General features: G+C 40.0%; 1 protein-coding gene across 35 annotated transcripts in view; it reads right to left on the bottom strand.

Moving 5' to 3' along the window:
* LOC144114148 (uncharacterized) overlaps positions 1 to 16,087 on the bottom strand; it is a 306,774-nt gene that overhangs the window by 153,769 nt on the left and 136,918 nt on the right. For 15 of the 35 annotated variants that reach the window (XM_077647674.1, XM_077647673.1, XM_077647665.1 and 12 more), the window contains exons 21-22: positions 10,909 to 10,986; positions 5,935 to 5,955 (exon numbers count right to left, since the gene is read on the bottom strand). The exons of 8 other annotated variants lie outside the window; for them this stretch is intronic. In XM_077647674.1, coding sequence (XP_077503800.1) covers positions 5,935 to 5,955; positions 10,909 to 10,986 — 99 coding nt within the window. The remainder of the gene's footprint in view (positions 1 to 5,934; positions 5,956 to 10,908; positions 10,987 to 16,087) is intronic. 12 more of the 35 variants (XM_077647675.1, XM_077647676.1, XM_077647681.1 and 9 more) reach the window with 2 other exon arrangements.

Below are 16,087 nucleotides of genomic sequence, written 5' to 3'. Positions count from 1 at the left end.
CACCGTGGCGGCTTCCGCCCTTGCATGTGTTCACGCATCAGTAATATTTAATTTTCAATGAAAGCATTCAAAACATTCTTCTGGGTGGCGGCCATGGTGCTGTCTCTCAGTAATATGCACCCTCTTTTCTGCCCCCCTAAGCTTCACTGGAGTCAGCGGGTGAACGTGTTGCGATTTTCTGATGCAGGAACATAAACGTCATCCTCCATTGATTGGGACCTCATTTTTGCCACCATGTGTACACACTCCCCCAATACTGCACCACTGCTATCATCACAAGTTCAAAGATTAGAAAGGTAGATGAATGTCATTAGTTAATACTAGTACTACACTTAAAATAAATTATTGTTGATGCATACTAGCCTAGCTGGTAATCATTGGTCATTCCTAACCACAGCTGTAATTTCGGACCTGAAAGACTCCAATCTTGCCGGAGAAACTAAATTTGAACTTTAAAACTTTAACTGTTATTACCCCAGATATACTGATCACACAACATTTCTGATCTTGCAATCAAATTTAAACAGATCTTCATAGAGTATACTAAAATTCTGCATTTCACTGAGAGTATCACGTGACCTCACTTAAACTACATGTACGACACTCTTATCTGAACCTATTTTCATTAGCAGTTTTCTTTGTTTCTGCTCATTCATTACATGGTGGGTAGCCCCAGAAAAGAACAAAAACTGCCCTTTCCATCTATGAGAGTTGTGCCGAAAGTAATAAGCAACAATTTTTGCACGCAAGTCTGCAACCACACAATAAGCACTTGGTGCTGTGCGACACCATGTTTTGTACAATCGTCATCATTTGGGACCAACAAGTCACATCATCTATCCACCACTACAAAAACCAAACTGGCTGTCCAAGACATCTCATTGCAGTAAGGTGGTCAATTTCACCAAAGAGAAAACTTCAGCTACACAAGTTCACCAGAGGGCCTAGTGTGTGTATGGCGATGCATCCATGAGTGCAAGCAGTGTCAGAAGGTAGGCACAACATATTAATGATGACTGATAGGCAATGAAGATTAGACTCTCAAAGTGGTAGACCTCACACTGCCACAACGAAAGCCAACAGGGGCTACTGATGACTCAACAAAAGAAGACAGGTGCATCCCATTAGATGGAACAGCAAGAATACTTGGTATCAGGCATAACACAGAATAGGAGATCACTGAAAGCTCAGGGTTAGGCCCGTTGGGATCCGCACTTGTTGACTGAGGAGCAAAAAGTTCAATGCAAAATCGTCATTGCACAACTTCCACAAAGATTTTTAAACAAAAGAGGTGGCTCCTGGCTATCTACTGCGACTGGTGACAAAAGACAGTTTCACCGTATCTGGCCAGAAACAAGATAGCAAATCATGGAATGGCATCCCTCAAACTCTCTATCAAGGAATAAAAAGACAGTGCCATCAGTTGCCAAAGTTAAAGCATGGCCCTAAGGATTCAGTGTGTTTCATTTTGGTTTATTCTCTTGAACCTGGACAAATAATTATTGCAGCTATGTCAAAACACTTTGCAAGCACCATCGTGCATTGGGTGATGACTTTGATAAGGGGACAGTAAGAAAAATTATCCAGCAGCTTAACAATAACACCCTCACATTCTGACTCAAAAATGAACAAAATTCACAAAACAGGATGGGAAGCTCTCCTGCACGTGCCCTACAGCCCTAATCTGGCTACCTTAGACTTAAATCTAATTGGACCTGTAGGAGACCAGATTCATCGACCATTCATGGATTCATGGACCAGAGGCAATGCAGGCAGCAATGAGTCACTGTATTGGCAAAGCTGGAACAGAGTTCCAGCAGATGGGTATTTCTAAACTGACAGAGCAGCAGGAAAAGTGCATGTGAAGAATGAAACCTAGGTGGAGAAATGAACATATGATTGAAAAAGTAAATAAAATAAAACTGCAAACGCAGTTTTATTTTTCATGGTGTAGCATAATAATTTGGAAAAAATTGTTGCTCATCGCTTCCATCAATAATTCTAAGAAAACCATGAAACATCATTCATTAAATACATTTATAATTTACATGTAATTAAAATCCTCTGTCATAGTATAAAGAATTATTTACTACACAAAAATGCTGCTATGCGCACAGCAATACTCAAAAGATATTAGCAACTGCCAAATTTACATTCCAGAACTTATTTGGTATTGCAAAAAAACTTAGGAGGGCCAAATAAAGTGAAAAATTTGTCCAAAAATGCCACATTTAAAGCTCATTGAACATTCCAATCACCAGTATCCTGTTCCTCAATTTAGGTCACAAAAAAAGTTTTCTGAGCTCAGTGCTCATGGTGCACTTTTACGCAGAGAAACACAGGGCAAGCCAAAGGGATCAACAAGACAAGCCTGAACTTTCAGCTGAAGCATAATGAGATTAGTTTTTATGCCATCTATGAACATGAGAAGGCTATAGTCATGTGTCTGCATAACAAAACACCCATTCAGGTAAGTTCCCACAAACAACAGCAGCTCTAATGGTGATCCTTTGACCTCCAATAAACCGTTCATGCATGTCGGCTTTTTTTTTTGTTTGTTATACATTCACTCTTAATCAGTTAGTTCCCTAACACCTGATCACTTCACCTGCGCTTTTTGCAATGCATCCCATGATGCAATTGATGTAAGCAATTAATGTAAGCCCTTAGAGAAGCTATCCCTATTTCTTTCAGCAAGGTGTATAAGGAGCAGACTGGCAGGTGGCAGAAAAATAGGCTCAGGGAGCGTCTGAACCCACTTAAAAGCTTGTCTTGCTCTCAACTTGTGAAGTACTGCAAAAGGTGTGTGCACGGCATTTCTTAAAGGCACATTCACCAGTAGATGTTAGTATCAAACTAAAAGAGAGTTGGTGAAAGCCATATGCACATATAAAAAAAGCTGACATATGCATGAGCTGTCCATCACTTTCTCTGCACACGGCTGACATGTAATTTTTAAGGCTAATTATAACTGTGGGATATCTTCATGTTTCTTTTATGAAGACCCGTGCATGGACCCTTCTTATGCTCATATATGGACTCAGAAATATTTTCACTTACAATCTGATTGAAAAAACTAACTTCTTGTGCTGGCTTCTTCAGCTTCCCAAACTCTTCCTTGCCATTTAATGGGATAGATAAGTAAGTACCAACTAGCCCCGAGGTCAGCCAGCAAGATCGTCCCATGACATCCTGAGCATGTGCTGGGGTTTTGCAAGATTATTAACATCATGCACTTGAAATGTTGGCTTCATGTGACAAATAATGTCTACTTTTAACCTTGAAATGTGCATGGCATTATAAAATTACACCTGTCTGTGAAAGTTACCGAGAATAAAATTGATATGCCCGAGTAATAAAGGCAAAGGAAGCTTTTCTTTGAAAATAAGCTTACTCAAGCATAATAAAACAAAATTTAGAAGAATCTGCAGAGGTAACATTTAATAAATGCAACTAGAGGTTCAAAGTGATCACTGTCATATATCTACCTTACCATATCAAGGTCCACTACCTCACAGCAAACATTCAGCTACATTGTTTAGCTGAGCTCTGTAACTTTCAGTTCTGTTATAAATAGCTTCTCACTTCATTCTGCAATGGTAGACATGAAAACCTCATAGCTAAACAGTGAGAAAAATTGGAATTGAGAATGTTCACACTTGATTTAAAATCAGGGTAAAAAAACGGTATTAAGTTCTTCAATGGTATGTATACGGAATGCAATTATGAAAAATTCTATGATCTCACATGATACTTACGTTTCAATCACAGAAATGTGAACAGTAATTAAAATTCATAGAAAGCCACATTCTAACACTGTCACCATTCCTCACAGTCATGATGGCAGAGCTTATTCTAAATAACATCACATTTCCTTAACAATACAACTTATGAGCTCTTGAACAAGGGCTCAATGACTGAACTTAAAATCAAGTGTCTCTTTCATGAGCAAAAAAAAAGAAAAGAGGATTTTATGGCTTAGCATGCCCTCAGCAAACACGTTATGTTAAATGCATTGAAAATCGACACACACCTTGCACACATACGTGCCACAGCAAATTAATCGAAAATAAGCCAAAAAGTTAGTTTGTTAATAAACAATGACCAAAACAGTGAATGCTCAACATTTCAAGCTCAACTTGCTTAGCAATGCTTATTAATATGTTACTAAAATCATGTCACAAAACAACATAAATTACAGCAGAACGTTTTAGCGCAGAAAAACTATGTTCTAACCAGGCTCCAGTATGTACAGAATTTCAAGGGGAAAGATAGCAGCAAGTTAACCCACCTGTAAATTTTGTAAAAGGAAAACGTGGATATGTTGAGTCTCCTTTTGGCAGCACAAGGGCAATTCTGGCTACCACAAGCGTAAGACCATCATATTCAGCGACTGCTTTAAATGCCACCTTTGAGGAAAACTCTGACGCAAAGTTAATGATGAAGAAAAAATAAAAACAACCTTCGGATTATCATAGTTACGAGCTGATTAGATATACAGTCAAACCCACTTATATCGAATCTCACAGTCACGGTGATCACATTCGTTATACCCAAAGTTTGTAGTAAGTGGACTTCCCCTGTTACAGCGAAAACTGCTAAGTCGAGCAAAAGTGGCCTTTACTTAATGAAAACGTCCGCTACACCGTCTACTTCTTCATGCAGGCCCTAAACAGCTCTTTCCAAGCTATCCACAGTGGTCATGTGCTTCTCTCCGAAATCATTTCTGCCAATGAGATGCTTTAGGGACACAATATTATTAACTACGACATAAACGTTCATGGCACTTAGTGGTAGGTCGGCCTTCGAGCCTCCAACAACGTAGTACGGATGCAGCGACTAAGATAGTGCAAAACACTTGCACGCAGAACATATCAATTGTACTACTTGTTGTATGCGCGATGCTTCTGCCAGACAGCAGCAGAGAAGTTGGAGAACAGACTGGAGAATGTACACCACGTGAACGGCTGAGCTAGAAAGGCATACTATGTGACCGGCAGTGAAAGTTCTCAGATAGTTGCCATTGATCACTGACTGCAAGCAATTTCGCTTTCAATACTGTCACTCTTTCGCACACACCACGCTTCTGCTTTTACTTTAGACCAACTGGCACAAGTGCATCACTGCAGCCCATCGGTGCACACTTGGCCAGTGGTTTCAATACAGACTTTTTATTGCTTTTTTGGCGTCAGCCTGCTCTTCTTGGAAGGAGGACGGAGGCGATACAATAGCTAGGAAATGCTTTTCAGTCTCCACGATGGCAGGAGGCATGAGTTTTTTTTTTTTACAGTGGGGCCAAATTTATTGCACCTTCTTGTTCCCTCTGAGTTGAGCTGTCATTGTCATTTGTTGCATCTGAGACACAGTGCCATTGCTATAGTGCATATATTTTGACGGTAGAATCACTCCCGCTCATAATAAGCAGGTGTTCGTTATAACCCCGGCCGTTACAAGTGGGCTTGACTTAAAAAATTCAGGCCGAACTAGAGGCCAAAGGTTGTAAGGAAACTGCTGATAAAAGAAAGAAATGTTAGTAGACCTCGAGTAACAATGTAATTATTACTAGCACAAAAATTTTAAAAAAAGAAAACACTGGATCCATTAGAGTTACAGCAGAGTATATCATCAAAGGTAGAACCCCCAAGCAAACACTCAGTTGCAATGATCAAGTGTGCATAGCACAATTCTGTGATCTCCCAAGGCAGTTTGCAGTTACTCGTCAGCTGACGGCATGCCTAAAAGGTTCTGCTGCAAGCTGCCTACACACAAAGCCACCACAGCATATTCAGCAGTGCCAGCCACACAATTAGCGTGGAGCACGTGATAGCTCAGGGTGTGTAAACATAAAACAGCCGCAATGGGACACATTAAAGCAACTCTATTGGGCAGTTTTATCAATGTTGGTGAGGGCTGCAGGGTCAGAGGGCCACTTACGTCTTCCACTTTAGCTTGCTACTTTGGTTCCGAAGGAATCGTGCAGCAGAGGGGGAGAGAACAGCCACAAAAAGGGGAGAGGAGGAAAAAGATTACCAGGTTAGGCACATCAAGAGACAACAGCCAGAAAAGCGCAAACAGCCAGCCATTAGTAGTCCACAACACACATGCAACCGCCTGCCTGGATAGCACGCACAATTCGCCTCCCCAAAGCAAATGATTCCTCTTTGCCTCCAATCTTGAAGCAGCTTGCGCAGGCGTGGTGCTTTCTTCAGGTAGCCAAGGAGTCAAGATATTACGAAGTACTGCAACTATCCAGTGTGTATGCACAGATTGGTTAATACATATGACTGTGTCTCAATTTACCTTGTGCATTCAACTTAACACAAGCTTTTCAGTGCCTTTCCAAAGGACAAAGTTCCACACAGCATGTTCAATTTACTCAAAAAACCTCCTATGTGCACATGCAGCTAGTCACCACAACAGCAGAATGTCAATTATTTAAGTTCTCTGACCATCCAGACTTGTGTATGTGCCACCAAGAAACTGGATACACAGAGTGTGAAGTTTCCAATAAATCTAACATCACAATAATTAACTGCAGCATCTTTTCAGCACATTTAAAACTTTGTAGATTTCACTTCCAACACTGCAAAGGAGGGCAAAAATGCCCATACTGCCATATTACAGACACGCTAGAGGTAAAGTAGAGAGATGCTGCACAGTGATATCTTACCAACCTGCTTTGCTGCTAAAAAAATGCAATAGGAAAATCACCACAGTGTAGATACACAAAGCCACAGTTATAAATATAAGACTGCCAACATGACACACATCGGGAATTAAATGCAGATATCACTACCTGGCAACTGTATTTTACACGTCCACCCACTGAGGCCCTCATTAGTACATGCACAGCAGCAATGCAGCTTGGCATTCAAGCACACATAAATTTTAAATGGTGTCAATATGTTTCTGTGCTGTTCCTCACCAACAGTAGGTTGCATAAATGATTTGGCAATTAAGTGCCACACAAACTGCTGACGTATGGCTAGACTCGTAACGTAAATTTTGAACTTAATGGCCACCAAGGAAGCTCCAGTGTTACAAAGGTTCACAAGAAAGCACAGTGGCTACATCTTGTTAGAAGCATACCAAAACGATGCTCACAGAGGAGGTAATAGTTTACAATTAAAAGTCACAAAAACATGAGTACATCTGAATGTTGGCCAGATGTGTCCTTGTTTTTTTCTAGCCAATGTCCAAAAGACCTATGAATAATTCTCATCATCCTAATCACCATCAGCTCAGTTACATCCATGGTAGAACTAAGGCCTCTCCCATCGAGATGAAATTAACTATTTCCGGCAGCAGCCATACCCACACTACCCCAGCAAATTTCTCAAACTCATCTGCCTACTGATCCTTTGTTGCCCCTGGCTACATTTCCCTTCTCTCGGAAAAGGGAAACTGAACAGACTATACACAGGCAAGCATGGTATAGGGCAAAGCACATGAAAATTTTAACAATGAAAATTGTTAGGCCTTTTAGCTACTTCTAAAAACAGTAATAAAATGGACACTCAATTGGGTGTATCTATGCTTCAAAGCTGCAATCTTTTGCTCTTAGTCCCACAAGCAGACTGTAAAATATCTGAAGTAAACAGACATCATTTGACATTACCTATCTATAGCAACATCAACTAAAACATTTAATAATAAATGAAAAGATGCTTCTAGATAGTGTGAATTATTGAATTACTGAAAGTGAACTATAAGAATGTCATAAACTTGAGATGCTAAATGCAAGGCTGCATGAATGCATTGTGTCGATAAAAACATAACAAGAAACAACCACAGAGACAAAATGAACTTTTTTCTGACCTCAGATATAAAAATATAATGGAGGCTTTAGTACTTATCATTTAGATAACTCTGCCCATTATGAAAAAGTATAATAAAAGTGACCAACTTTGAACATTCTGGCCACCTTGTTTTTGTCAATTTACATGAATGCAGTAAGTTATTTAGCTTCTCTTCCCCATATAGACACTTGAACAAATTTCTAAAATTCTCCCATTACTCTTCATTGAACGTTCCATGCCATTCTTACCGATAGCTTCCAGAAGAATGACAGCATATGATAAGAAAATGTGGCACCCCTGTTCTAAGAAAACATGCAATACTGCATTACGCCGACAGCTCTTTGTAAATTTAATCAAATTGGGCAAGCTAGGTTATGCCCATCTGACCAGAAACGAACATAATTAGCTGAACTTTCTTTTTTCTTCAAAGCACCAAGGCACCAATGTTGCATTACACTAGCTAAGCAACTGATTATGCAGTGCCACCACTGACTTGTCAAAAGCAGCAGTGATTGTTATAATGCAAGGAGGCACTGCGAAGGCTTATACTTAAAACACTGCAAAATGGATAGGGCTGCACACATCTGATGGCATATATTCATAAACATAATATTAAAATAATATAATACAAGCACTGAGCATTGCAAATTTTCATCAAGATGTGAGGAGAGTTTGTGTGGAAGAAGCATGGCTATCTTAAGACAACAGCACAAGTAGACCACTCAGAGGCATTCATTAGTAGATTCTAGAGTTCTCAGTGCCCAACATTCTGTCTTGCATTCATGAACTTCAGGTTAGCTAAGAATATGCCACCTTGCCACTGGACTAAGGCAATAAAAGCAAAAAGGTGAGTGTTCTCAACACATGATGACATTATTTGAAGTTGTTTGTAGTGTTGTGCCTGGGCTGTTCCTGTGACAACAAATGATTTTTGTGTCAAAAAAGGTGTGCATACAAAGTTCATAAAAAATATTCAACCATGAAATGTAGAAAGAGATGGATAAAGGCAGAGTACTAAAATGGGTGTGCTATTCACTTTCCTGGTTTGTTATGCAGCTATGTGCAAGTAAGTTAGTCACAAATAAAGTGACCACATCTTTGATATGCCCTAAAATTATTCAGAGTAACAACTTCCTTGAATGCAACAGTTAAGAATAAAAAATAAATTTTCACAACTCATGAAAAATTTAATTTCTTGTGCAGCTTGCATTAGTCATTCCCCAAAGTAAAATTACTAATTAAAGCAAGGATAATTTAGTCAACTTTCTACTGCATACATTTGCGTCCGATGTCAGCAGGTACCAAGTACATGACTAATACAGATACGTGGTAAAAGCAGGGGCAGACTTATGGGGAGAAGGGGTGGCAGAGGGGGGTGGTCACTCCTCTCCAAGCAGGAAATTTTCCACAGAACAACCACATTGGCCTCCGGAGATGTTTTTCAACAAAAGAAATGCATTGTGCAAATAGGACTGCTATGCGCACACTGTATCTGCTGCGCTGTATGCTGTGTTGCGATACTGGCAATATGCCATTACCGGACACTGAATAACACAGAGGTACACAGGAATGACATATAACCACACAAATCTGAAAACTGAGCACCTTCATCATAATATTGCATTCATAGACATGCAGCATGCATTACGGTGTTAGACATTAGGCAACAAGTCTTTAATAAAGCCAATGCAACAATCCATTCATGCATATTTCCCCCAAAGCAAGGGAAAAAATTAAAACAGCCTCAGAATATGCAAGCAAGCCAAGATAAGCGTTATCATCTCGCTGCACCATAACCACAAAGATGAAATAGAAATACAGGAGAAATTGAGAGAACTTGAAGCATAGTACACTGATACCATTCAGAAAAATTGTAAATGCAGCTAAGGTAGACGTGAATAAGTATGACAGAACATAAACAACAAAACTCAAGAGACTGACACTGCCTTCAAGAAACAAGGAAGATGTGTCAGACTTTCCCAAATTTTGTTAGGAGCTCTGAAAAACATCTGTGTTGATGTCAACACTGTGCACTTATTATCAGCTGAAAACTGAAAACAACAAGAACCACCCTTTACCTTTGTTGCCTTACTTCTCCATGTGTAATACCTCTGGCATTCTAATACAGTGACGCCAGGCAAACTAAAGAAGCATACATCACAGTGTTTTAATGACTATGTACTGTCAGCACCTAAAGTTTGCAGAATGCTGGATCTGCAAAAGGTGCAAACTGCCACACATCAGGATGCAAGCATCTTGGAATTGATAAATGTGCTCTTTGAGCTGCACATACAAGTGTGAACTGCATCATTCAATGCCTGGCAGCTTGCTGAGGATGCATAACAATGCTGTTTTTCATGGACCTGATATCCTAAGCACTTACGGTGCTAATAGTACAATGGCACGACAAACACTCATGAAATGTAACCTAAAAAAAACTGAACATGCACGCAAGAAAAAGTAAAATGCACTATTATTTTCTAAAGAAACCAGTAATTCAAGGCAAGATGTGTCCAATAAAGCCCTGACCAGCAATCTAAGCAAGAAAAAATTAGCTGAGAAATCAGGTTAAGAACATTTGAACACACCATTTGGAATAAATCCCTAGTAGCTGCACCCATAAAAAGGAAAATGTTTCTGTACACCACATGAGTGTTGCTACTATTTCCTAATTCATAATGCTGAACTTGTTAGTAACCAGGTGGCACTTACGAGGTGAAAAAAAAAAAAATGAGTGTTCGAATTAAAGAACAAGAAGCTTTAAAGACTGCTTGAAATACAAATTGTGTTTTTTTAAATGGCAATCTTTTTCTGGCATACACAACCCACAAAAGGTTGCCAGCATGCATTCAAAACGATGGCTTGTTGTAATGACAGCTTTCCAGGTGAATACGCAACCTTCTTGAAACTTTTATCAAAGATCATATAAATGATATAAAGCTACAGTGCTCACTAAATTGGCACTTGGCATTAACTCCATTTTAACAATGGCCAAAGAAGCCACTAATGATGTGTCGTGCAAACACCTGGACATAAATGCAAGGTAAGGGGGACAAACGTTGGCAGGGAGTAGGGAGAGAGAAGCAAATAAAAGCTGGGAGGTGCACACCTTTCGCGCCACATGCGTTTTGTGGGCGACAGGACGTAGGCAGAGGAACAGGAATCGCCGTCCCAACTAAGCAGGGAGCTAGATATGTGCAGAGAAAACAAAAGAGGGGGGAAGAAAGCAAAACCAAGAGAACACAACACAAAAAGTGATGAGTGTTGCAACATACACAGCACATACAGGCTTCAAGCTAAGGAAAACAAAACAACACACTCCCATAGTCACCCAAATAAATTACAATGCAAAACTAAACATTCTTGAGCTGCACGAATTTACTAAACTGCACCTGATGTACAGTTAAGTTACAAATAGACATGCACACATACTTTCAACTGTTAAATGAATTCTGTTCAAACCGTAAGTTTCCAGAGATACCAAATTCATTTTGCATTACTACAAGCAGCCTTACTATATAACAAGTAAGCATATCAGTGTGTTTCATATCCAAGACATTAAGTAGGTGCAGGCAACATTTAAGGCTATGCAAAACTCCATTACAGGTGATATTTTCCTCATGAATTCACACAATGTAGATTAAGAACGGATGACTATGAGGGTACATTGTCCTGCATTTCAAAGCTAAGAACAAAGAAGTGCCAGTAGCAAAGTCAAAGCTCTTACTGCATGATGTCATATGTTCTGAACTGTAGCATTCAAAAATAAATAAAATTAATTCTATTCACTTATAATGACCATGAGTGATCCATGATCCAATAGCAAAGTAGCATTGTAAGCCCAAAAGAGGAGTTCAAAATCATCTCCCTTTTCTTACCACTAGCCATGTCCAAGTCCCAAACTGCACACAAGAGATGCACAGTGGTTTTACCGTTAACCATTTTGTTTGATTCCTTTTTATGTTATATTCAGTGGCATTGATATCTTCTTAAGACCTCTTAGTAATTCAGATACAGGGCACAATTCTAAATAAAAACTGACCTCATTCATACTAAAGCTATCAGTTTTCACTTTAATAAGTGAATATCATGAAACAAGTATTTTAACAAAACAATGTTAAGGAAATTGTCTGCCTACAGCACTACACGTAAAAACCTCAAAGAAAAGTGACACACTAAAATATGTTCACACAATGATTTTATATGTAAACTTTCAATAGAGCTGACACCGTAAATTAAAACCTATCTACACTCTACTTTATAGCCACATCATCCTCGGCTGAATGTTAACATTCCAAAATGAAAAATTTGTTTGACTAAACCAAGGCAACAAAGACAGTCTTTAATTAGGTAGCATATTTTTGACACTACTAGAACTTAGAACCAGCCAAAATTGAACAAATACTGGCACCACATACCACATACACTATACATATACATATGTGGGGACCACAGTATGCTGAAGCCCCAACATTTTAATGCAGAAGATGCATGCCAATGTTTCATTTTTCCTATTTCTGAATGCTACAGCACAGAGTAATGACAATGCTTTCATTGAAACCAAGCTCTTTAAAAGCTTGAGGCAGAAAACAGGCAACGCTTACACTAGCAGTTACAACAAAAAGCAATAAGCTCTCATCCAGTATGTTAAAATATTTTGGTGCTACAAGCCTCAGGTTGCACATCAATAAAGAAATCACTAATCGGCAATGGTAGCAATAGTGAAGCCAGAAGTAGGAAGCACACGCACTGTACAAGATATAGAAAAACAATGCAAATAGGCATCATCAGAAGGTGAGCGAGATTTATAAAACAAATAAGAATAGCATGCACTAGTACTTCCATATTTTGAAAGCTGATGCCAGACAAATTAGCCTGCCCTTGCAATTTCTCTTTAGTTAATAAACATGACAAGCACTACCAATCAAGACATATATAAGGTCTCTCACCTAATGTGAGCTAAGGTTTATGTATATAATACTTCACTTAATAATGATGAAAGTAAGGTACTGTATTGCTCAGGGTCACCTGGTGCACTCAGGAGAATTTTTCTCATGACTGTAGATTATATATAGGAAGTTTGATAATTTACCTTTGAATTGTTGAGATACATGGAATGCTACAGTCAAAGTTGTAAAGAATTAATAGGAATACCAAACTGCACAACTTCTGGAAGGGTAATCTTATCCTGAACATTATATTGGTGCAATGAACTAAATGGGCTGAATCCTAAATTTGCTCAGCACTGCAACTACACACACACTATGATACTATGATAGCAACTGCTTCACCAACATGAGTAGGCCAAGGCAGCAGCCAGTACACATGCACAACTAGAAGCAGGGTTTTTAAAGCACGCGCTTGTGCCACAAGCATTTTGATTATTATGTGCATCCTTTAGAACATTACTTGTGGGTATGTTTATATGCTCTGCATTAGTTAAAATAAAAAAAAACCTTAAAGCTTCTTGTCAAGTTCTACAAAGTTCAAACTGAAATTTTGGATATCTCCATTCAATGGAGATATTCCGTTCAATGGAGATATCCAAGAATATTTACCGCCTAATAAATTAGTTAAAACATAAGAATGCTTCTAAGAGAGCCCGGTAACTGCCAAAAAAATGGTTTAGCCTTGCCATTTCAAAACATAAAACTTCTTCTAAAAACCTTGGTGCAAATGATGGCAAATGCCGCATATATGTCACGTCTTGGACACCCAGATAACCTATGCTTTGTAATGCAGCACAGTAAACAGATTATCTGCTAGGCTCAGTAGCCACATAAAGCTGCTGGTTCTGATTGCACATTTCTAAGTAGCAAGTTATGCATACTCTAAAAACAATGAAGCAAGACTGAGAGGTCACTAAAAATGAGAGTTAAAAATCTGAGCAGCGAATTAAGTACCTCTACAAGTCAATTTTCAATTCCCACTCCCTGCTGAAGTCAGGACTTGCGTTAATAATAAGAGAAAGAAATATGCAAAGAATAGTCCCTACTTTCATTATATAAAACATTGAATCTAAACTGTACTCTGACCACACAGTGCGAGGGAAAGCTCTAGTGCATGAAGTATGTTGGTCACCCTTGCTGCTGTGCATTCAAAGAGGTTTTTCAGATGGTTTTGACATGATGCTCAAAAGAAATCCTATGATACATAATCTAATCATCCCATCTAGTGAATGAATAGTCTAAACAATATATGAGCAGATAAATGAAATCATCAGCAATGTGGCAATGAAGTGAAAGCTGAATATAAACTAGTAGTTTTGTCGCAAAAGTGCTTAAAATAAGAAAAAATTCAGCACATTTACAGTGGAACTTTGCTAATTCGAAGTCAATTGGACAACGAGATATATACAGTTAAACCTTGATGTAAGGAACTTTAATATAACGAAATCCTCGATATAATGAAGTATTCCAGTTTTCATAACTTCGCGTCCATAGAACACCATGTATTTTAGCCTCAATATAACGAAGTAGATTTTGGCGCACTTTCAATGCAACGTAATTTTATTGCTGGCTGGAAACGAACATGCAGAAAAATTGTATCGCGGGTGCGAGCGGTTGAGCAGAGCGCGTACCGAAGCACGGGGAGCGCGTCCATAATATTGGTGCCACACTGCTCTCACATACAGAGCGCATGGCAGGCATAAATACGACGATGATCATAGTGGTGAGCACGCCGCCGGCCGCGCCATCTGGGGCAGTATGAGCGAGGCTGGCACGAGCGTCTGTGCAGCCTTGGCTGCCTGCCAGGCCAGCCCACAGCTCTCGCTATCTCATCCAAAATCGGCGAATCGGCGCCGAATGTGACGCGCTGCTTGTGCTCGAAGTCAGCGAGCCGCGTTTATCACGTTTACGGATGCCCAAAGCTCCGTAAAAGGACTATAGAAGGTCAGTGCCGTTGGCACACCTGTCAGATGTGAAGCTCATCATGCGCTTCACTCCTGACAACCTCGCTTCGATGCGCACATGTGCAAAAAGACACACAATCACGCTTATGGCAGAAAACGAGGAGCAGTGTTGGCCTGATTTCATTTCATTGGTTGGCGATTGGAGGACACTCTCCTCCTTCTCGCTGACATGAAGAAAGTAAGAAAAGTAAGGGAAATGCGAGGGAGAGAGGGGGTTGATGGCATGGCCTGTCGAGAGGCCGTCGTTGACGGCCACGAGGTCGCAGCGGTGACAGCGACGGAACGTGACGTCGTATATCTGCAGTGTCCTTAGGGCACTTAAGCATGATGATGACAGAAAAACCAAAACTCGAGACGAGTGCGGCGTTCCCGTCACCCACGAGGTGGTCGTAGTGATGGACGTGCTGGGGCGGCTCGCAACATGACGCAAGTAACGCCGTTGCTGCTGGCGAAGGAAGGGCAGAAGAAGCATTTTAATCGTAAATAAAGGCTTTTCCTGTTAATTATCTACAGCGCGTTTATGGCCGGATTCTTAGCATGCTAGGAGGCAAATTTCGATGTTGCAAAATTTCAATATTACGAAGTAAACTGCCGATTTCACCCACTTCGTTAAATCGAGGTTTAACTGTATTAATTAAGCGGATTGTTCAAACTGAGTTTAACCATATGCAATACTTTGCAGCAACCAGCATTACACTAACTAAACTCTGGTCAATGTCTAACAAATGATCAACTCAAGCTAAAGCGAGAGCTCAAGGGGGCTTAATGTGGTTGCCACCATCGCTGGTCACCAGACTTTTGGTTATATTGGTCTCAACATCTGCACAGCATGTTCGCATGTCTCCTTCAATATGACTGAATGATCAATAAAGCGTGCTCTCAGGCTCACTGCCATCTCTATGATGGTGCATGGAGCATCAAAGAGTGCAACGAACGATACTCAGGTCAAACTGCTGCCTTTTAGAGCTTTCCAGTTAAGCACACCTCTGGCCTGATTTAAAAGTAAGAGTTGCGGTTCTATACTGGGGCCTCCTCTGTTACGTAACCACACACATCACTAGAAGCTTTCACTTGACATGAGAAGAAAACGTGAAAACACAAGTGCTCGTGTTGCAACTCGGTACGAAGAAGGAGGCAAGGAAATCAAGCTAGGCAAAGCACCCAGAACTGCCAAATCCACAAGGCATGTAAGGGAGCAAACTGCAAATGAACATGCCAATTCAGTTGCCAAGTTGTGGACTGAGCATTATTAAGAGATTAGCAGCAGCACAGAACCACAGTGGTATTCACCCACGCTGGGTTTTATAAGCCACGACCAAAAAATACAGCTTATTTGGCCAGCGACAAAGTGGATAGTCCAATTATCCAGTAAAAT

The sequence above is a fragment of the Amblyomma americanum genome, chromosome 1, assembly GCF_052857255.1.
Source record: "Amblyomma americanum isolate KBUSLIRL-KWMA chromosome 1, ASM5285725v1, whole genome shotgun sequence".
Lineage (NCBI taxonomy): Eukaryota > Metazoa > Arthropoda > Arachnida > Ixodida > Ixodidae > Amblyomma > Amblyomma americanum.
Note: the sequence above shows the minus strand (reverse complement) of the source record. Positions and strands in the feature narration are given on the sequence as shown.